Below are 24797 nucleotides of genomic sequence, written 5' to 3'. Positions count from 1 at the left end.
TTGTTACCTTCTTGTCAAAAGAATATTCTGAAATAAACAGTTTGAAATTTGGATCAAATACCATAATAACCACAATTTCACATAAGCATTTTAACATTAATTAATTATTGTCACTACTTTATAGGTGAGAAAAAAGATGCTTAGAGAAATTATAGGACTTCCTCCAATAGCACAAAAGCTGACAGAACTTAGACTTTCTAAATACAAATCTTGTGTTTTTCACAATCACCTTGTCATGGACTGAACTGTGTCTCCTCAAAATTCATATGTTAAAGCCCGAATCCACAAAGTGACTGCATTTGAAAGTAGTACATTTAAGGAGGCAATTAAAGTTAAATAAAGTCATAAACTGGATCCCTAATATAATAGTACAACGTCCTTAAAAGAAGAGGAAGACACACCAGAGGCATGCAAGCAGAGAAAAAGCTATGTGAGGACATAGCAAGAAGCTGTCCATCTGCAAGCCAAGAAGAGAGGCCTGAGGATAAACCAACCCTGCTGGCACTTTGATCTTCAGAGTTTCACCCTCCAGAACTGTAAGAAAATAAATTTCTGTTGTTTAAACCATGCAACCTGTGGAATTCTGGTATGGCAGCTCTAGAAAACAAACACAACTTGTTACCTCAAAATTAGTAAAGTATGATAATCAGAAAGACATCTCAGAAGACTTTACATTAACTATACAACACTTGTATATAAATTAGCACTTGCATCTTGTTAAACACATGTTACAAAAAAGACACCCACCAACTCTTAAGAGTTAAACCTGACATGGATCATTTGGTCAAAAACATTTATTTGATCCACACTATATTAAGAGTTGTGTGGGTAACAGTGACCACTGCTCACTAACAGTATGTAAACTAATTAAGAGAAGTAACAAACAAACTAGAATATGAGATGTGCCAGAAATGTGGCACCAATGAAGCCTTCTAAGAATGCACAAGCTCTAAGTAACCTTAGAACAAAGCAGAAATCATAGGCCCTGCTTCTTCAAACTGTGTCTTACTCAATATTGCTTTATCTCAATAGATTTTTGTTTGTTTGTTTGTTTACGGTAGATGGTATCATCACCATTTTTTGGTACATCATCAAAAAATATACCAAGATATATTTCACCTTTATTGCAAAAAAAGCACAGTCAGAATGCCACAATGTTAACTATTATATACTGTAGCACTGTAAGTGCCAAGCACGATGACAAAACATCATATAAATTACTTCAGTCAATCCTCACAACAACCCTACTCTGTAGGTATTACTAGCCACTTTCTCACAAATAATATATCATCGCAAATGGTTCTCTGCTCTCTATCTTCCAATATTTCAAAAATAATATTTCTGATGACTCTAATACATTCTCAAACTAAACTATTCACTACTTCTAAAGATTTTTAAAGTTCTGTCTAGACATTTAGAAATAAGCAATAACATCTGAATATACCACAGTAAGATAGAAAGATTCAAAACAGATTTCTAACATCAAAACCAGGCCGGACAAGTGCACCACACTCCACCCTCCCCACGAAGCAGAGAAGGTCCCATCACAACTGGAGGGCATGCACAGTCCACACGAGGGACAGCCTGTGAGCACCTGGTTCTGGTGGCCAGGGAAGACCGCGCTTCCAGGCCACACGGACCATATCTTATAAAGAACACTCCTTTAAGACTGAGAGAGACAGCTGTTTCACCTCACACATTTAGATAAACAGAGTCGGGCTAAATGAAGAGACAAAGGAACATATTTCAAAATCAAATAACAAGACAAATGCCCCGAAAAAGACCTTGATGAGACAGATAAGCAACCAACCTGATAAAGAGTTTAAAGTAACAGTCATAAAGATATTCACCAAACTCAGGAGTAGAATGAATGAATACAGTGAAATCCTCAACAAAAAGATAGAAAATATAAGAAAGTACTAAACAACAGTTATAGCTCACTGAAAAAAAAATACACTTCAGGGATTCAACAGCAGATTGGATTGAAATATAAGAAAGAATCAATGAGCTGGAAGAAAAACATGGATATCACCTAGAGAAAACAGCAAAATGAAAAAAGAATTTTAAAAAGTGAATATACCTCAATTGATCTCTGAGACAACATCAAGTGGAATTATGTTCACATTATAGAAGTTTCAGAAGGGAAAGACAAGAGAAAGGGTCAGAAAACTTATTTGAAAAAATCATGGCTGAAAAACTTGCCTAGGCTGGGGAAGGAAACAGACATCCAAGGCTAGGAAGTCAAGAGACTTCCAAGAAAGATGACACCAAGGAGAACCATACCAAGACACATTATAATTAAAATGGTAAGAGTAAGGACTAAGAGAGAACCCTAATAGCAATAAGAGAAAAAAAACATATACAAAAAAAAAAAAAAAACTTTATAAAGCTTCCAGCAGATTTCTCAGAAGAAACTCTACAGGCCATAAGTGAGTGGCATGGCATATTCAAACTGCTAAAAGGAAAAATTTTCCAACCAATATTTCTCTCATTGGCAAGTCTGTCATTCAAAATTAAAGATGAGGTAAAGGTTTTCCAAATAAGCAAAAGCTCAAGAAGTTAGCTTCCTTGGTGGCTCAGACTGTAAAGAATCTGCCTGCAATACAGGAGACCTGGGTTTGATCCCTGGGTTGGGAAGATCCCTTAGAGGAGGGCATGGTTACCCACTCCAGGATTCTTGCCTGGAGAATCCCCATGGACAGAGGAGCCTGGAGGGCTACAGTCCATGGGGGTCACAAAGAGTCGGACACAACTGAGCGACTAAGCACAGCACAGCAAAGAAGTTTATCACCACTAAAGTGGACTTACAAGAAATGTTACAGGGAATTCCCTAAGTTGAAAAAAAAAAAAAGCAACACTAACCGATAAGAAGAAAACACACAAAAGTAAAAATCTCATGGGAAAACATAAGCAAGATACATCCTGAGGGAACCAGAACTGAAAGAGACACATGTACCCTAAGGTTCACTGTAGCACTATTTACAGTAGCCAGGACACGGAAGCAACCTAGATGTCCATCAGCAGATGAATGGACAAGGAAGTAGTGGTGCATACACACAATGGAATATTACTCAGCTCTAAAAAGGAATGCATTTGAGACAGTTCTAACGAAGTGGATGAACCTGGAGCTTAATATACAGAGTGAAGCAAGAGAAATATACAGTCAGAAAGAGAAAGACAAATATTGATATTTACACATATATATGGAATTTAGGAAAACAGTACCAACGATCCTACATGCAGGACAGCAAAGGAGACAGAGATGTAAAGAACACTCTTTTGGACTCAGTGGAAGAAGGGGAGAATGGGATGACTTGAGAGAACAGTATTAAAACATGGACATTACAATATGTAAAATATATGGCCAGTGCAAGATTGATACATGAAGCAGGGTAGCCAAAGCCAGTGGTCTGGGACAACCCAGAGGGATAAGGTAGAGAGGGAGGTCAGAGGGATGTTCAGGATATAGGGGACAAATGTATACCTGTGACCAATTCCTACTGATGTATGGCAAAAACCATCACAACACTGTAAAGCAATTATCCTCCAATTAAAATAAATTAATTAAAAATTTAAAAAGAGAAGGTAGCCAATCAAGCACTTATAAAGATACCATAAAGCTTAAGAGACAAAAGAAGTAAAATTAGCTAAAAATACAAAAATTTTCTAAGGGAACATAAATAAAAAGATGCAAAATGTGACATCAAAAGCATAAAATGTGGTGGGGGTAGTAAAAATGTAGAATTGTGGAATGTACCCAATATATATATAATCATGACTGATTTGTGCTGTCATATGGCAGAAATTAACACAATATTTTAAAGCAATTTTCCTCCAATTAAAAAATAAATTAAATGAATAAATTTAAGAAGATTGAGATCTTATTAAGCATCTTTCCCAGTCACAATGCTACGAAAACAGAAATCAATTACAAGAAGAAAACTGAACCAAAAAAACAATAAAAATGTGGGAATTAAACAATATGCTACCAAACAACCAGTGGGTCATTGAAGAAATCAAAAGTAAAATAAAAAAAAAATACATAGAGACAAGGAGAAACAAATATTACATACTAAAGTCTTTGAGATGCAGCAAATGTAGTTCTAAGAGGGAAGTCAACAGCAGTACAGGACTACTTCAAGAAATAATAGAAATCTAATTTTAATTCTAAGGAACTAGAAAAAGAAGAGTGAATCAAAGTCCAAAGTAGATAGAAGAAAATAATAAGATCAGTGCAAAAATAAATGAAATGGAAATTAAAAAAGACAGTTGTTCAGTCACTAAGTCATGTCGGACTCCTTGAGACCCCATAAGCTGCATCACACCAGGCTTCCCTGTCCTTTACTATCTCCTGGAGTTTGCTCAAACTCATGTCCCACTGAGTCAGTGATGCTGACCATCCAACTATCTCATTCTCAGAAATAACATGATCCCCTGGAAAAGGGAATGGTAAACCACTTCAATATTCTTGCCCTGAGAACCCCATGAACAGTACATAAAGGCAAAAGGACAATAGAAAAGATCAATGAAACTAAGAGTTGGTAAAATTCACAATCCTTTAGACAAAGCAAGAAAAAAAGCAAGAGGAGTCAAATAACATTAGGAATCAAGAGAAATTATAACTGACACCACAAAAATACAAAGAATGGTAAGAGAATACTATGAACAATAATATGCCAACAAACTGGACAACCTAGAAGAAACAGATAAAACATATAGTCTACCAAGATGGAATAGTGAGGAAACAGAAAAGCTGAATAGACTGATTACTAGCAAGGAGATTGAATACTAATCTAAAACCTCCCAATAAACAAAAGGCCTAGACCAGATGGCTTCACTGGTGAATCAACCTAAATATTTGAAAAAGACTTAAAACCTGTCCTTCTCAAACTTGGGCATCCCAAGTGGCGCTAGTGGTAAAGAACTGCCTGCCAATGCACCAGACATAAGAGACAAGGGTTCAATCCTTGAGTCAGGAAGATCCTCTGGAGGAGAGCATGGCAACCCACTCCAGTATTCTTGCCTGGAGAATCCAGTGGATAGAGACCCCAGCAGGCTATAGTCCACAGGGCTACAAAGAGTCAGACACAACTGAAGTGACTTAACATACACGCTTGCTTCTCAAACTCTTCCTAATAAATAAATAAATAAACAGGAAGGAAAGCTTCCAAACACTTTTTATGATGCCATCATTACCCTGACACCAAAACCAGACAAGGACAACATCAAAAAGAAAACCTGTATACAGGCCAATATCCCTGATGAACATAGAGGTAAAAATCTTCAACAACATATTAGCAAACTGAATTTGACAATACATTAAAAGGATTATACACCACAATCCAGTGAGATTTACTCCAGGGATCAAGGATGGTTCTACATCTAAAATCTATGTGATACATCACACTAACAAAATAAAGGGTAAAAATATGATCATCTCAATGCAGGAAAAGCTTTTAATAAAATTCAAGATACATTTACCATAAAAACTCTCAATAAAGTGGGTGTAGAGGGAATATGCCTGTTTGCTAAGTCGCTTCAGTCACGTATGACTCTTTGTGACCCTAGGGATCATACCCTGCCAGTCTCCTCTGTCCAAGGAGAGAGGGAATATACTTCAACATACTAAAGGCCATATATGACAGACCCATAGCTAACACCATAGCCAACAGTTAAAAGCTTAATGCTATTCTTCTAAGATCAGAAATAAAACAAGGATGTCCACTCTCACCACTCTTATTCAAAAAAGTATTCAAAGTCCTAGCTTTGAATTAGGCAAGGAAATTAAATAAAAGCATCCAAATTAGAAACAAAGAAGTAAAACTGTCATGGTTTGCAGATGACATGATACTATATTTAGAAACACCTAAAGACCCCACCAAAAAAAAAAAAATCAGAACTAATCAAAGAATTCAGCAAAGTTCCAGGATATTAAATCAATATACAGAAATCCATGGCATTTCTTGTACAACACTATTGAAATATCAGAAAAAGAAATTAAGAAAACAATCCAACTTACAACTGCATCAAAAAAAATAAAATATCCAGGACTAAATTTAACCAAGGAGGTAAAAGGCCTGTACACTGAAAAGTCTAAGACTGATGAAAAAATTAAAGAAGACTCAAGCAAGCAAAAAAACATTCCATGCTCAAGGAACAGAAGAGTTAATTAACACTGTTAAAGTGTTCATAATATCCAAAACAATCCACAGATTCAACGAAAAGTAAAAGTGAAGTCTCTCAGTCATGTCCGACTCTGCAATCCCATGGACTGCAGCCTACCAGGCTCCTCCGTCCATGGGATTTTGCAGGCAAGGGTACTGGAGTGGGTTGCCATTTCCTTCTCCAGGGGATCTTCTCGACCCAGGGATCAAACCCAGGTCTCCCACATTGCAGGCAGACGAATCCCTATCAAAATTGCCATGGAACATTTCACAGAACTAGAAAAAAAAATTCTAAAGTCTGTATGGAACCACAAAAGATCCCAAATAGCCAAAACAATCTTGAAAAACAACAGAGCCAGAGATACCATGATCTTGATTTCAAACTACACTACAAAGCTATAGTAATCAAAACAAAATGGTAGTGGCCCAAAAGCAGACACGCAGGTCAACGAAACATAATTAAGAGCCCAGAAAATAATGTACACATGTGGACAGTTATCACATTACTGAACAGAGACATATTAAAACATCTTTTGTTACCCAAACATTATTGACCAGAGACTTTTCAATATTCACTTCTATAACAAATCACTGGCCACAGGCATTAGTTTCTGCAAAACTCTCCTGGTCAATAAAGAGTTAACTTATGATGAAGAAGCAAGGAATATATAATACAATGGAGAAAGGACTGTCTCTTCAATAAATGGTGTTAGGAAAACTGGACAGCTTCAGACAAAGTGATGAAACTGAACCACTATCTTAAAGTACACACAAAAATTAGCACAGAACAGTTTAAAGACTTAATTGTAAGACCCAAAACCATAAAATTCCTGGAAAAAAACACAAGAGATAATCTCCTTGACTTCTGTCTTAGTGATGATTTTTGGATCTAACTCCAAAAGGAAGGGAAACAAAAGCAAAAGTAAACAAATGGGACTATATCAAACTAAAAAGCTTTTGCACAGCAAAGCAAATCATCATTAAAACAAAAAAGCAACCTACTGGATGGAAGAAGATGTTTGCAAATCATATATCTGATAAAGAGTTAATATTTAAAACATCTAGAACTCACAACTCAACAACAAAAAATAAACAGTCCAATTTAAAAACTGGGAAAATAAACTCAATATACAATTTTCTAAAGACACACAGGTGGCCAAAAATCACATAAAAAGATGTTCAACATCACTATTTACTACAGAAATGCAAATGAAAGCCACAACATCATCTTACATCAGTTAGAATGGCTTTATCAAAAAGTTAAAAAATAACAAGTACTGGAGAGGATATAGAGAAAAGGGAACATTCAAATACTGTTAGTGGGATTGTAAATTAGTGCAGCTATTATGAAAAACAGTACAGAGATTCCTCAAAAACTTAAGAATAGAACTACCACATTATCCAGGTATTGTAACTACCGGGTGTATATATATACATATATATATAAAGAATATTAAAACCTAATTCAAAAAGATATATGTACCCCTACGTTCACTGGAGCATTATTTACAATAGCCAAGATAGGGAAAATGTCCATAAAAGTTCTGGCATATAGGTACAAATAAAGATAAAGATACAGATATACCCACAATGATACTAATCAACTAGATAAAAACAATAAAATCTTGCCAACTGGGATGACATGGATGGAACTGAGGGTATTATGCTGAGTGAAATATCAGAAACAAAAAGACAAATAATGTATGAATTCACTCATATGTGGAATATAAAACTAAATAAAACAGAAACACATAGTTACAGGTAACAGACCAGTAGTTAACAGAGGGGAAGGGGCCTGGAGGATGGCTGCAAGGCATTCAAGGGGTCAACAGTATGGCGACAGATGTGACCCTCTGGGGAGTGATCACTTTGTAATGTTACAGGTCTCAAATTATAATGCTGTATAATTGAAATATAAATAATTTTTAATTCTACAATTCATACATATTTCCACTGAAAACTAATTAAACTGTTGGTCAAAAAATGGGCAAATACCAGCAACTTATATAGTTCAACTTTATACATATACAACAAGTTAAAATAAAAAAATTTACCTTAATTAAGGTAACACTTTCATTAGCTTAGACAAAAATAAAATACAAATAGGGAGAGAATTTACAGGGGAATAGTTTTCCTGCAACTAGCAATCAAGAGACTGATTTTGCCAGTCAGTTCAACATTTAGTCATTTTTTTCATCCAAGATGACAACTTACTACTGTGACTTCATCTTCAGGCTATTAAGTTTTTCATCCCCAGGCTATTAAGTTTTTCCCATCTCTGGCACAAACTTTACTTCAGTTTAAAAATATACAATCTGCTTACTATGTGGAAACCTACTTTGCTGGTGTTCAGTTTTCCTTACCCATCTCATTCTATAGCCTACCATTATTATCAAACTAAAGATATAGTAAATAATGTACAAATGTCACTTGGCTCAAAAAATATATTAAGTATATTTCCATTAAAAACACAGGAAAGGGCAAAACATTCTTCAGATATTGAAAAAAAACATCTAAACTGAAGTATGTCAAATCAGAATTATAAAATTTCATTAAAAATAATGCTCTAATTTATTATGTGTACATGCTAAGTCGCTTTAGTTGTGTCTGACTCTTTGCAACCCCATGGATTGTAGCCCACCAGGATCCTCTGTCCATGGAATTTTCCAGACAAGAATACTAGAGTGGGTTCCCATGCCCCCTCCAGAGAATCTTCTCAATCCAAGGATGGAACCTGCAACTCACATCTCCTGCATTGGCAGGCAGGTTCTTTACAATAGTGCCACCTGGGAAGCAACAGATTTTAGAAAAAAAAAATATGACTTTCTATTCAACAGCTATTTCAAATCCTAAAAAATGATGCTGTGAAAGTGCTACACTTAATATGCCAGCAAATTTGGAAAACTCAGCAGTGGCCAAGGGACTGGAAAAGGTCAGATTTCATTCCAATCCCAAAGAAAGGCAATGCCAACAAATGCTCAAACTACAGCACAATTGCACTCATCTCACACGCTAGCAAAGTAATGCTCAAAATTCTCCAAGCTAGTCTTCGACAGCCCTTGACCTGGGAAGTTCCAGATGTTCAAGTTGGTTTTAGAAATGGCAGAGGAACCAGAGATCAAACTGCCAATATCCATTGGATTATCAAAAAAGCAAGAGAGTGCCCGGAAAACATCTATTTCTGCTTTATTGATTACACCAAAGCCTTTGACTGTGTGGATCACCACAAACTGTGGAAAATTCTGAAAGAGATGGGAATACCAGACCATCTGACCTGCCTCCTGAGAAATCTGTATGCAGGTCAGGAAGCAACAGTTAGAACTGGAAATGGAACAACAGATTGGTTCCAAATTGGGAAAGAAGTATGTCAAGGCTGTATATTGTCACCCTGCTTATTTAACTTATGTGCAGAGTACATCATGAGAAACGCTGGGCTAGATGAAGCACAAGCTGGAATCAAGATTGCTGGGAGAAATATCAATAACCTCAGATATGCAGATGACACCACACTTTTGGCAGAAATTGAAGAAGAACTAAAGAGCCTCTTGATGAAAGTGAAAGAAGAGAGTGAACAAGTTGGCTTAAGCTCAACATTCAGAAAACTAAGATCATGGCATCTGGTCCCATCACTTCAAGGCGAATAGATGGGGAAACAATGGAAACAGTGAGAGACTTTATTTTTTGAGGGTCCAAAATCATTGCAGTTGGTGACTGCAGCCATGAAATGAAAAAACACTCCTTGGGAAAAATAGTTATGACCAATCTAGACAGCATATTAAAAAGTAGAGAGTGTTTTGCCTATGTTCTCCTCTAGGAGTTTTATAGTTTCTGGTCTGACATTTAGATCTTTAATCCATTTTGAGTTTATTTTTGTGTATGGTGTTAGAAAGTGTTCTAGTTTCATTCTTTTACAAGTGGTTGACCAGTTTTCCCAGCACCACTTGTTAAAGGGGTTGTCTTTTTTCCATTGTATATCCTTGCCTCCTTTGTCAAAGATAAGGTGTCCATAGGTTCGTGGATTTATCTCTGGGCTTTCTATTCTGTTCCATTGATCTATATTTCTGTCTTTGTGCCAGTACCATACTGTCTTGATGACTGTGGCTTTGTAGTAGAGTCTGAAGTCAGGCAGGTTGATTCCTCCAGTTCCATTCTTCTTTCTCAAGATTATTTTGGCTATTCGAGGTTTTTTGTATTTCCATACAAATTGTGAAATTATTTGTTCTAGTTCTGTGAAAATTACCGTTGGTAGCTTGATAGGGATTGCATTGAATCTATAGATTGCTTTGGGTAGAATAGCCATTTTGACAATATTGATTCTTCCAATCCATGAACACGGTATGTTTCTCCATCTGTTTGTGTCCTCTTTGATTTCTTTCATCAGTGTTTTATAGTTTTCTATGTATAGGTCTTTTGTTTCTTTAGGTAGATATACTCCTAAGTATTTTATTCTTTTTGTTGCAATGGTGAATGGTATTGTTTCCTTAATTTCTCTTTCTGTTTTTTCATTGTTAGTATATAGGAATGCAAGGGATTTCTGTGTGTTAATTTTATATCCTGCAACTTTACTATATTCATTGATTAGCTCTAGTAATTTTCTGGTAGAGTCTTTAGGGTTTTCTATGTAGAGGATCATGTCATCTGCAAACAGTGAGAGTTTCACTTCTTCTTTTCCTATCTGGATTCCTTTTACTTCTTTTTCTGCTCTGATTGCTGTGGCCAACACTTCCAACACTATGTTGAATAGTAGTGGTGAGAGTGGGCACCCTTGTCTTGTTCTGATTTCAGGGAAATGCTTTCTTTTCACCATTGAGGGTGATGCTGCTGTGGTTTGTATATATAGCTTTTATTATGTTGAGGTATGTTCCTTCTATAAATCACAGCAAGATCCTCTATGACCCACCTCCCAGAATATTGGAAATAAAAGCAAAACTAAACAAATGGGACCTAATGAAACTTAAAAGCTTTTGCACTACAAAGGAAACTATAAGTAAGGTGAAAAGACAGCCTTCAGAATGGGAGAAAATAATAGCAAATGAAGAAACAGACAAAGGATTAATCTCAAAAATATACAAGCAACTCCTGCAGCTCAATTCCAGAAAAATAAATGACCCAATCAAAAAATGGGCCAAAGAACTAAACAGACATTTCTCCAAAGAAGACATACAGATGGCTAACAAACACATGAAAAGATGCTCAACATCACTCATTATCAGAGAAATGCAAATCAAAACCACAATGAGGTACCATTACACGCCAGTCAGGATGGCTGCTATCCAAAAGTCTACAAGCAATAAATGCTGGAGAGGGTGTGGAGAAAAGGGAACCCTCTTACACTGTTGGTGGGAATGCAAACTAGTACAGCCGCTATGGAGAACAGTGTGGAGATTCTTAAAAAACTGGAAATAGAACTGCCATATGACCCAGCAATCCCACTTCTGGGCATACACACTGAGGAAACCAGATCTGAAAGAGACACGTGCACCCCAATGTTCATCGCAGCACTGTTTATAATAGCCAGGACATGGAAGCAACCTAGATGCCCATCAGCAGATGAATGGATAAGGAAGCTGTGGTACATATACACCATGGAATATTACTCAGCCATTAAAAGAATTCATTTGAACCAGTCCTAAGATGGATGAAGCTGGAGCCCATTATACAGAGTGAAGTAAGCCAGAAAGATAAAGAACATTACAGCATACTAACACATATATATGGAATTTAGAAAGTGATAACGATAACCCTATATGCAAAACAGAAAAAGAGACACAGAAATACAGAACAGACTTTTGAACTCTGTGGGAGAATGTGAGGGTGGGATATTTCAAAAGAACAGCATGTATACTATCTATGGTGAAACAGATCACCAGCCCAGGTGGGATGCATGAGACAAGTGCTCGGGCCTGGTGCACTGGGAAGACCCAGAGGAATCGGGTGGAGAGGGAGGTGGGAGGGGGGATCGGGATTGGGAATACATGTAAATCCATGGCTGATTCATATCAATGTATGACAAAACCCACTGGAAAAAAAAAAATAATAATAATAAATAAAAATAAATAAACAAAAAGTAGAGACATTACTTTGCCAACAAAAGTCCATCTGGTGAATGCTTTGGTTTTTCCAATAGTCATGTATGGATATGAGAGTTGGACTACAAAGAAAGCTGAGTGCCAAAGAATTGATGCTTTTGAACTGTGGTGTTGGAGAAGACTCTTGAGAGTTCCTTGCACTGCAAGGAGATCCAACCAGTCCATCCTAAAGGAGATCAGTCTTGAGTGTTCATTGGAAGGACTGATGTTGAAGTTGAAACTCCAATACTTTGGCCACCTGATGTGAAGAGCTGACTCATTTGAAAAGACCCTGATGCTGGGTAAGATTGAAGGTGGGAGAAGAAGGGGACTACAGAGAATGAGATGGTTGGATGGCATCACCGACTCAATGGACATGAGTTTGAGTAAGCTCCAGGAGTTGGTGAAGGACAGGGAAGCCTGTCGTGCTCCAGTCCATGGGGTCTCAACGAGTTGGACATGACTGAGCAACTGGACTGAACTGAACTGATTTAAGTCTGTATTCTTTGCTTGAAAAATGTTAGGACACATTAATGAAAAATCAATTAAGACATGTAAACATTCATGAGTTTGCTTGCTTTATGTACTAAAAATGCTTCCTCATGGTCCACTATAGGCTTGCAACTCAAAGTATGCCCAGGGACCAGAAGCACAGTTCTTACCTGGGAATTTGTTAAATATGCAGACTTTCAGATCCACCCCCAACCTACACAATCAGAATCTGCATTTAAATGTGATTCCAAGTTGATTTCTATGCAAATTTAAGTTCAACAAGCACTCTCTCTACAACACAGGTTCTTAACTTAAGTCCTAGGGGCAACATTAGTTTCACAAATTCCCTAAAATTTTATACAGAATTTTTTGTAAGTGAATATATATAAATTTTACTGGGTAAAGCTTCCATATAGTTTATCAAACTCTCACAGAAAATATGACCTCCAAATAGATTACGAACTACTCAATTCTATGCCACAGTTTAAAGTCAAAATATTTCAAAAACTATTTATGCTACTCTCAATGAGGTCTGTTGAAGAATGACAAGAATGAAGGTCAGAACGTCACAGTGGGTCATGAAAGACCTTATCTGAAGAATTTATTCACACCATGCAAGAACTATGCCAAGAAACCAGTTTGGAGACATCTAAATAAATAATTCTCTACATGAGGTTTGAGATTAAGAATGTGCACTTGAAGAAGATTCAAACTGAGAAGTAAATAAATATAAGGTAGGATTTTTTTTAAGATAGGATGCCATTAGATGACAGCAAAGTGCTGAATTCTTATTGTAAGAGCTCAATCAGCAAATCTCTAATACGAAATTCTGTTTGATTTGGGATACATAACCATTTTAAAATGCTAACTTCCAAGTACATTCTTATAATACTTCCTTTATGAGGAACCCCATAAAGGGGTCAGGCTTTCTTCATCTTCTCTGGACATCAGAAGACAAAACAATGAAAAAATATGGAACAAAAATTAAAAAGGACTTGCCCAGCATCTTCAGTGAGCTAACGATAAAGAATGGCTCATATCCAGAAGGCTCTCACTAATATATGAGAACTGTGTACATCTTTCATTCTTTCATTTTATCACATAACCCTCTCTGTGGGGTGTGTATTATCCAGGGGCATACACTATGTTTAACTTGTTTCCTTAAGCCATAGTGCCTGACAGAATTTAATTTCCTTAATGGGAATCAAAAATGTAAATTTAAAATGTTAACTGGACCTCATCTTGATCTTGATTCTTTATTTTACTGCTACTAAAACTTCTCACTTGTGATGAGTCTAATCCCTGACAATCTGGTCTGCTGGGTGGATCCATATCCAACCATATGAGTCATTCCAGGCAAGAGAGAATGCTAAAAAATACTCAGCGGATCAAGTCTTCTCTGCCCCGATCTATTTCCATGGGTATCAGGGAAATGTCTGGTTTTTCCTTAGCTTTATATCTTAGAATTATTAAAAGTTCTTTTTATCCAAGTACATCAGGGATTAAAATGAAACATTCACACTCTATTAACTATTGTGTAGTAGCTCAGTCGTGTCCAGCTCTTTGCAACCCGATGGACTGTAGCCCGCCAGGCTCCTCATTCCATGGAATTCTTCAGGCAAGAATACTGGACTGGTAGCCATTCCCTTCTCCAGGGTATCATCCCAACTCAGGGATCGAACCCATGTCTCCTGCCCTACAGGCAGGTTCTTTACCGTCTGAGCCACCAGGGAAGCCCAGTGAAATATTAATGTACCCCATTCACATAGTAAACACAACCTGATAAACTGTACATAAAATTATTGATTTGTATTATAGAAATGTATCCCATCAATAACAAAAACTATATAAAAGAATGTAGTACCTTATACATATGACAGTCTCTCAGATACGCAATGAGAGTTAAATGCTAATGACTTAGACAAATAAGTAAGTAACCCATTTATCTGTTTTTCAGCCCCATTTACATAGTGTCAATTTGATTTCTGAAGCAAAAAGAGTAATGATCATAAGGACAGGCACCCTGATAATAATGACATGAAACAAATCAGCAAGGAAGAGTACTGAAATTTGCTGACCACCTTGGATAGCAGAGGCACTTGTTCCAAAGACACTCAAGTTCCAAACTTTAGTTTGGAAGACTAAGTGAGAAGACATAGAGAGAAGTTCCGAGCAATATCTAAGACTACAAAGTTAGTGAAAAGTTTGGGGCTGTAGTTTCAGCAGAGAGAGAAGAGTAAGAAGGGTAGTAAGGATATAACAAAGAACAAGGATGGGGAAGAAACAGTGAATCCAGTTTTATCTGGAGAAATGAAACAATGAAAACGAGACAAACAATTAAAGATAAAACAGGTTACTAAGAACAGTAGTAAATGCTTTCTTGCTCATTTCAGGGAGCATTTGAAAAGTAACCAATATGATCATTAATCATAATTTTTAAGTAAAATAAAATAGCAAAATCAATATCTGAATGGTCCATAAGTCTTCAAAGTTCATGCTCCGAACCACTATACTTACAAAAAAATGATCCAGTTTATGCAAATAATTAGTAGCTCAAAAATATTTTAACTGGAAATCTCAAATATCACAGTAGTTTTATTTTTAAAAATACATTAAATATACTTTTAACAACAAAGACAGACATAAAAATATACTAGTTAAGCCACTTAATCTTATTCTTTACCTCAAAGTGTCATAGAACTAAGACAGCATGGACATGTCTCAAAATTCCTAGATACTCTATAATCACTTATACATTTATTTCTTCTAGAAATATGTTCTCAACTTTCTGGAACCATTTAATAATTTAAATACGAACCATTTCTCAAGGCTAAGAAAGCTCTTTGTTTACACCCCACTGTTTAAAGTAACATCTTTTATTTGTCTCAAGTAATTTGTTCCAGCTTCAGTGGAGGTCATCTAGATCTCTTTCTCTAGGTCTGGTAAACTCTATTCTTCCCTTAATGAAGTACTCAGTATATAATCAAAAACACTGAAACAAACAAACAAAAAATGGATGAGTATATTTAAAATATAAAGATTTAGAACCTAAGATATCTTAGTACATCTTCAGTTTCCTTAAATCAGACACCACTTGTATTTTAAACGATCTTTAATATCCTGAAGAACACACGAGCTATGTTACATGGATAAACTCATCACATCTCAAACGCACTACATTTAAAGGAACAATAAGTTCACTGCCCTGGTTCAAATGATAGTTACCTCTTCATCGTCTTCCTCATCTTCAACATCCAGAATTCCTGAATCCTGTTCAGACTTGGGGCTAGTGCTTTCTATCTCTGTATCAAAAATTGTATATGCTTCTTTCTTAGATTTTCTCTTGCTACCTATCCTGGGTTGTTGCAAGATGATGTTATCCAGGTTTCTTTGTTGTTGAGCCTAGGATAGAAATAAATACACACAAATAAACAAACAAAAGAAGAAACAAAGCTTAAGCATTCAAAGAACTTTTAATTTTGAATTAATTGGTATCAAAAGAAAATACAATGAGATGCCTTAAAATACATAAAGTTTTAGTACCAGAAATAAAACCAAACATATTAATGTAGCACATAGGGGAAAAAAAAAAGATAATCACTTAGTGAGAGCTTAGTCACTTCAGTCGTGTCCAACTCTTTGCAACCCTATGGACTGCAGCCCACCAGGCTCCTCTGTGCCAGGAATTCTCCAGGCAAGAATACTAGAGAGGGTTGCCATGGCCTCCTCCAGAAGTCGAACCACGTCTCATAAGTCTTCTGAGTTGACAGGAGGGTTCTTTACCAATAGTGCCACCTGGGAAGATTTTCTAAATATACACACTGTCATCACAAAAATGAAATCTATTGATTTGCCAAGAGATTGGGGCTTCCCAGGTGGCACCAGGGGTAAAGAACCCGCCCTCCAATGCAAGAGACTTAAGAGATGCAGGCCGGATCCCTGGGTCAGGAAGATTCCCCAGAGCAGGGCATGGCAACCCACTCCAGTATTCTTGCCTGGAGAATCCCATGGACAGAGCAGTCTGGCAGTCCACAGTCCATGGGGTCGCACTGAGCTGGACACGACTGAAGTCACTTAGCCTGGTACAGCAGCGAAGAGATTAGTGCAAGTGACTAAATATTTATCTCTTAAACGATAAGTGCTATACTAGAACCACTGTGGTCTGGAGAAAAGGGACAGGAATCTTCAAGTTTAGGGTACTCTTAAAAACAGATATGAGGATATATGAGATCAATAAATTTTAATAAGGAGAATGAAATATCTTAATAGAGTAATATGAACTAATGAATCCAACAGAAATTCATGACCTTAGTCTGAGGAAAGCAGAGTTTTAAGCATTACTTTTTCTAAACTTTTATAGAAAAGTGGAATTCCCTCAGCTTAACAAAATACACTCAAACAACAATGTGGTCTCCATACATCCAAAGAGGTGGAAAGTGTGACTATACAGAGTCAACATCAGAAGTTAGCCCAAAGTATCAGAGCTGGAAAGGATCTTAATCACCACTCAGGAAATATGCTGGAAGACAAAGGATTGTTTGAGGCTACAAGGTTAGTAAGTGGTAAATCAGAAGCCCAAAGAGGGATCTCCTAAATTCCGTATGAGTCATCTTCCCACTACACCAACAGTCCCATAAAGCACGACAAAAACAGTCCCCAAAAAAAGAGTTCTGCAGTCAAATAAATGTGAAACACCCCATGCTATGCAAACCTTCTTGTAGACATATGGTGTATAATACATTAACAGAATAAAAAATGGGAAAAGTCCTATTTTAAGAAAAGTTATTGTGTTTCACAATGGAACTTTTCTTTTTAAAAACAATAATATTAATACTGACTATCATCCAAAGATATAAAGCTTAAGAAATGTGACTTCTCAGAATATACATTCCTTAGTCACTATATGATGTTTCTACTCAGCAACAAGTAGAAATTAGTTCAAGAGAAAAACCAGAATCTCCAAATATTTTGAATGAGATTAAGAATTCTAGATAAATACTAATTATAAGGGTTAGTCCAGGTACTAGTTAAATAAGACAATTATAACAGGATAGAGAAAAACTTGAACTATGTGAGCTAGACTCTGCCAAGAAAATGAAAAGAATCTACATTCCAGAGATTTGAATCAATGGACTAACTTGTTTCTCTGCATAGTACTTGTTGATATTTTGATTTGACTTACATAAAATACATAGCTTCAGTAACAAAACTGAGAGGGAAGATACCCAACAACATTTAATTTATGTTTGTAAACAAGACATACGTATCCTTAAAGCATCTGAGATCCCAAATTAGACAAAACATTCTTCCTACTCCTCTCAAAAGTAGGAAGTTCCCCTCTCTCACTTATTTTCAATGTAAACCACACAAAAAGAGATTGAGGACTCTAGAAAGCTAAAACTTTCATATTAAAAAAGCAAGCCCTCAACTAAAGAATGGTCACTTGTCTCTTTATTCTTTCTCTCAGTACAGCAGAACTAAAAGCTTTCATAAGTTGGTCTTATTTTATTGAATCCAAAGTTAAATATTTTTCTTTCACAATCAATAAAATACTATCAATGAACTGAAGCAATCAAGAGCAGCCACATTTAAGTACTATCATTTATACTTCAAATAATACAAATCTGAAAGAAACCCTAAGGAAGTAATCATCTATGATTTGTTCTTTTTGTGCCTGGTTTACCAATCACTTTGATGGAGCACAAAGTAGTTTAGCCCAAATCAACATAACCTATGCTAGAAATGAGAGCACTGCAAGTTTTATTCCAAGGCTATATAATAACTTGGGGTCTCTGTAAAAATTATCAAGGGGGCTTTTCCATTTATAAAGGAGCAGTCAGGGCAGATCTGCCAAGAAAGAACTAATCAAGATGGAAATACTAAAACAGGTAGAATAATGAAATAAATACTCAGATATTACCCATTAGAAAGCAAATTAAAACCACCATCTATTCAAAATTATGTTATGGAACTGGCAGGAAGTGAGAAGAGTAAATATAGATAAAAACAGGTATATGTATGCAATATATGTAAAAATTAAAATGTGACCCTAAAGTCCACACAACAAACAACAGTTCTTCAGAGCTCTTTTCTAACATGCTAAGCCATCTCACCAGGACCATTTATTCTGTCCCTCCAAGGACGACCTTGGAGACAGAGAAGCAGCTGACTGACTTTTGCTGCCTAGAGTGCAGGTAACAGGGTATCAGGCAAACAGATAGACTTTAGAAAATACTGAGGCTTTAACTTCTTTGTTCATTCTCTTTGTGAATAATCTTTACACATTTAACCACCTCTTCCTCAAGATTCCCTCACATATGTTCTTCTCTGTTTTCCTAATACACAGAAATAAAGTAAGTTTATTCCTCAACCCCTACTCTTCTACCACTCTTTCCACTCTCTCAAAATTCAATAGCATATCTCTAGTTCCATATTACTACTGTGTGTTCTATCATCACTTCACTTTCTACATACCTAAAATGGAACTCATCACCTTCTCATTACAGTTAATGGGAGGTGAACCTGATTGTCTCAATGTATTTTCCAATACTCTCCAACATGAATTTCTCCTTGGAACAGAATCTACCTCATGATACACTAAGAATATTTTCACCACTCTATCTTTGCTTAAGCCATTTCTCTTCTAGTTGACCTCCCCCTACCTGTACCCAATCTTTCCTCCAAAACTCAACTAAAATTCTTTTTCCTTTAGAAAGCCTCCTCTCACTATTTTAACTCACAGTGCTTTCCCCCTATATCCCTACTTTCAGTCCAACATGTACTGAACAACCACTTGAGTCCCGGTATTGTGTTGACTATACAAAGAACAAAACAGATTTTCTGATTCTTGAACCTCACATCATTTTAAGAAGTGGATAAGCAAACAAGTGGCTGAAATTCAGTGCAATAAGTATAATGATAGAAATAAACACGGGTACAATGATCAGACAAAGCAGAAAGTAATCATATATGCAAGGAGGATTTCAGGAACTTGGAGGAAAAGGTAGCAAGTGGGGAGGCTCAAGAAGCGGTGGGATATACGTACTTACAGATGATTCACTATGTTGTACAGTGGAAACTCACACAGCATTGGAAAGCAATTATCCTCCATTGTAAAGAGTGAATATGATTTTTACAAAGGGAAGTAGGTAGAAAGAGTAACCATTCCAAAAGAAAGAAACTGCATAAGAAAAGACATGTGAAATAACATTATCCACCCAAGCAATAAGTAATTTTGTATAAGAACATAAGTTATGAAGGACTAACAAGAGACAGCCAAATCAGTCAATCAACCCTGAATATTCAATGGAAGGACTGATGCTGAAGCTGAAGCTCCAATACTCTGGCCACCTGAGGTGAAGAGCGGACTCACTGGAAAAGACCTCGATGCTGGAGAAGACTGAAGGCAAAGCAGAAGGAGGCGGCAGAGGACGAGATGGTTGAATAGCATCACCAACTCAATGGACATGCATCTGAGCAAACTCTGGGAGATAGTGAAGGATAGAGGGGACTGGTGTGACAAAGTCCATGGGGTCACAAAGAGTTGGACAGGACTTAGCGACTGAACAACAATAAGAAACAAAGTTAAAGATGCCATACAAAGTAGTTTCAAGGCCAGCTAGCAGGCAATGGAGGAACAAGAGAAGAATGTAAGCAGGGGAAGAAAAAGATCAGCTTTACAATTTGGGCACATCCTCTGGGAGCTGAGGAATGGTCAACCGGGAGAAGATAAAGACTAGAAACAGGAAAATCAATATAGATCACTAAAGGAGTCCAAATAACAATGATGAGAATTTGAATTAAGGTAGCAGCAGATACAGAAGAAGCAGAAGCAATATAGTTTACTGATTCAAATGTTGTATGTGGAAGAGGGGAAGAAAATAAGTAACTGCAAATATTCTGGTCTTTAAGACTAGACAATGGGATCATTCCAAAAAACAGGAACAGTGGAAATAGTAAGTTGAGGCAGGATAGAGAAGATGAGTTAAGTAAACTTGTCAGATATTCAAATAAAAAATGATAGTACACTTCAGAGTTCAACTCCTCTCTTCTTCAGGATAGGAAACATACTTGTCCATTCTTAGAATCCCCCAAGTACAGATACAATGACATATACACAGAAAACTCAGATAAATGCTTACTATATAAAGAAAAAAATAAAAGAAACCTATGTAAGAATGAGATTTGGCACAACAAAAGAGAGGGATATCTGTAAAAGACATAATTTGAATAGTCTCCTATTTATTTAAAGGGGGGGGGGGGGAAGGACCGTAAGAATTACCTAACTTGAATTATTCACCTAAAAATGTAGCTATTAAAACTTTTACAATTGTCATTACACATGCCATTAAATAAAGTTTTATTGCGAATACAACTTCCAAGGGTACCTAGCAATAAGACTCAAAATTCTGTGAATCAAAAACACAAAGGTTCCTTTCTTTATCAGCCCAATACTGACCTCTAGTGGACTAAAGGAACACATACAAATGGAGAGAGGCCTCGGCTTGCAGCTTTGAGACCGAACACGGACTTCAATAACAGGGTGCTGAATCAGAAAAGAAAAAGAAGGGGAAAAAACCTTCTTTGAGGAAGATATGTTTAAATCTAAGCTCTGCAATATATTAATTCTATAACCATGGATAGGTTCTTCTCAATGCAACATCCCATCTACTCAGAACTGCCACAAGGATTAAATAAGAAATACATGTAAATTATCTTTAAAAAAAAATTTTTTTTTAAATTAATGTGCAGAAGTACTGTGTTTGGGAACAGCCTTTAGCTCAATGGAATTTAATTTACATGCCTAATCATTCACTCATTTTTTTATAATTTTATTTATTTATTCACTTTTGGCTGTGGTGGGTCTTCTTACTGCAGGGGCTTTTGTCTAGTTGCAGACAGCGGGGCCTACTCTCTAATTGTGGTGGGCGGGCCTCTCATTGAAGTGGCTTCTCTTGTTGCAGAGCTTGCACTCCAAGGTGCTCGGACTTCAATATTTGCGGCACGGAGGCTCAGCAGTTGCAGCTCCCAGCCTCTAGAGCACAGGCTCAACAGTTTGTGGTACATGAGCTTAGTTGCCCTGTGGCATGAGGGATTTTCCCAGATCAGAGATCAAACTTGTATCTCCTGTTGGCAATCACATTCTTTACCACTGAGGCACCAAGAAAGTCCCAGGTAAACGATCCTGAATTAAAAGATATCAAAGCAAAAGTTTTTGACTTAACATAATCATGAAATAATTATCTCAATAAGGTTGGTGAACATCCATTATCTTATACAGATAAAAAATTAGGTAAATAGAAAAATTTTTTGCTCTATGTGATGAGACTTCTTGGGATTTACTCTTATCAGCTTTATATAACATAGAGCAGAGCTAATTATATTTATTATGTTGAACATTTTTTAAAAAGATACGTTAAAAGAAAAAAAAAACATTAAAATTTAAGTTCCACCTGTCTTCCTCTGAATGTGAGATGGGAATTTTGTTTCACTCTCTACTCTGGAAGCATCAAAGATCTAGCAATATTTAGATACACAATGATTAATGTTATCTAATAGTTCTTCACACTGCCATTCAATTTTTGTATTTGTACTATACTGCAACTATTAGATATCTGTACTGCACACTTCTTGTACTCTACCTCACATCCTCTCATGTTCAGCTCTTATTTCAAGTATAATATCAGCAACCAGTTCTTGGCAGCCTTGGAAGTGTCGTATAGTGTAAACTGAAACCAACTTAGCATGTACCCCACACTTTCAGCTTCCTACCCAGAGGTTTTGCAGACATCACAGTGTGGAATCCCACAACAATTAATTAGCATTCATGATTCTCAACCCAGAAGTGAGGCAAACTTTGGCCAAAGACGGACATATACACTCCCCATTTCGTTCCGCCTGCAGTGAGTTCCATACAGCTTCACAGAAGTCCATGGATGAAGGAAGCAAACTGCCCTACAAGTATACCACTGTACAGTTACAGTTCAGTTGCTCAGTCATGTCCGACTCTTTTGCAATCCCATGGACTGCAGCATGCCAGGCTACCCTGTCCATCACCAACTCCCAGAGTTTACTCAAACTCATGTCCATTGAGTCAGTGATGCCATCTAACCTTCTCATCCTCCATTGTCCCCTCCTCCTCCCACCTTCAATCTTGCCCAGCATCAGGGTCTTTTCAAATGAGTCAGGTCTTCACATCAAATGGCCAAAGGATTGGAGTTTCAACTTCAGCATCAGTCATTCCAATGAATATTCAGGACTGATTTCCTTTAGGGTGACTGGCTGGATCTCCTTGCAGTCCAAGGGACTCTCAAGAGTCTTCTCCAACACCATAGCTTAAAAGTATCAATTCTTCGCCACTTCTTTCTTTATAGCCAAACTCTCACATCCATACATGACTACTGGAAAAACCATAGCCTTGAATAGACAGACCTTTGTTGGCAAAATAATGTCTCTGCTTTTTAATAATGCTGTCTAGGCTGGTCATAACTTTTCTTTCAAAGAGTAAGTGTCTTTTAATTTCATGGTTCAGTCACCATCTGCAGTGATTTTGGAGCCCCCAAAAATAAAGTCTGCCACTGTTTCCACTGTTTCCCCATCAATTTGCCATGAAGTGGTGGGACTGGATGCCATGATCTTAAGGGTGGTATCATCTGCTTATCTGAGGTTATTGATACTCTCCCGGCAATCTTTATTCCTGCTTGTGCTTCATTCAGCCCAGGGTTTCTCATGATGTACTCTGCACATAAGTTAAATAAGCAGGGTGACACTATGCAGCCTTGACATACTCCTTTCCCAATTTGGAACCAGTCTGTTGTTCCATGTCCAGTTCTAACTGTTGCTTCCTGACCTGCATACAGATTTCTCAGAAGGCAGGTCAGGTGGTCTGGTATTCCCATCTCTTTCACTGGGTGGGAATGTAAATCAATATAGCCACTGTGGGAAACATATGGAGGTTTCTTTAAAAACTAAAAGTAGAGTTGCCATATGATCTAGCCATCCAACTCCCTTGCATGGAATATTTACACTTGTATTCTTAGTTGGGAGATTGAAAAATTTTTTTCTAGAGAAATTAATAAAGAACTGCCACAAAGTACTGTTTGTATTTCCCAATCAAAGATGTGATTTCCTTTGTAGAATTCCATGAAGTTTGCTACTTGACAAGTCTACGCCCAGACTTTCCTGTAAACTGTTAAGTAATTTATTACTAAATATGAGTGACTGGCCAAGGATCAATAGATATTTGAGGAAAATATCCAAATGGAAAGAGATACAAAATACCAATATGAGAAAACAAATAACAACAATAAAAAGTACTAGCTAGATGGAGAAGATAAGGTAGAAAACAAAATAATGTTTGAAAAATTTACTGGTATCCTAAAAATTAAAAATTTGGTTTATTACATAGAAATATTACACAGATTGCCAGGAATCATACCAATGTTTTCTTCAGTCATCCCCCAAGGCAACAGAAACAAAAGCAAAGACAAACAAACAGGGCCTTTTCAAAACGTAAGGCTTTTGCACAGCAGAGGGAACCGTGTGCTCAGTCGCTCAGTCACACCTGGCTCTTTGGACCCCATGGGCTTTAGCCAAACTCCTCTGCTATGGGGATTTTCTAGGTGAAAATACTGGAGCGGGTTGCCATGCCCTCCTCTAGGGGATCTTCCCAACCCAGGGATCGAACCCAGGTCTCCCGCATTGCAGGCGGATTCTTTACTGTCTGAGCCACCAGGAGAGCCCAGGGGAAACCATAAACAAAATAAAAAACCTGCAGACTAGGAGAAAATGTGTGCATGATCCAAATGACAAGGGGTTAGATTTCAAGATACACAAACAGCTCATACATCTCGATAACAAAAAACAAATAACCTAATCAAATAATGGACAGAAAACCTCAACAGCAATTTCTCCAAAGAAGACATATATGTGGCCAGTAGGCACATATAAAGATGCTCAATGTTGTTAATTATTAGAGAAATGCAACAAAAGTACAATGAGGTACTACCTCATACTGATTAGAATGGCCATAAACAAATGCTGGAGAAGGGAAAGACCACCCACTCCAGTATTC

General features: G+C 36.9%; 1 protein-coding gene across 3 annotated transcripts in view; it reads right to left on the bottom strand.

The window, feature by feature from the left end:
- Positions 1 to 24797, bottom strand: part of EXOC6B (exocyst complex component 6B) — a 661839-nt gene that overhangs the window by 392671 nt on the left and 244371 nt on the right. For all 3 annotated transcript variants that reach the window (XM_043468197.1, XM_043468199.1, XM_043468198.1), the window contains exon 7: positions 15950 to 16126. In XM_043468197.1, the coding sequence (XP_043324132.1) occupies positions 15950 to 16126 (177 nt within the window). The remainder of the gene's footprint in view (positions 1 to 15949; positions 16127 to 24797) is intronic.

Source organism: Cervus canadensis, chromosome 5, assembly GCF_019320065.1.
Source record: "Cervus canadensis isolate Bull #8, Minnesota chromosome 5, ASM1932006v1, whole genome shotgun sequence".
In the NCBI taxonomy this organism is placed as follows: domain Eukaryota; kingdom Metazoa; phylum Chordata; class Mammalia; order Artiodactyla; family Cervidae; genus Cervus; species Cervus canadensis.
The sequence above is the reverse complement of the archived record's forward strand: the minus strand, read 5'-3'. Positions and strand labels throughout refer to the sequence as shown.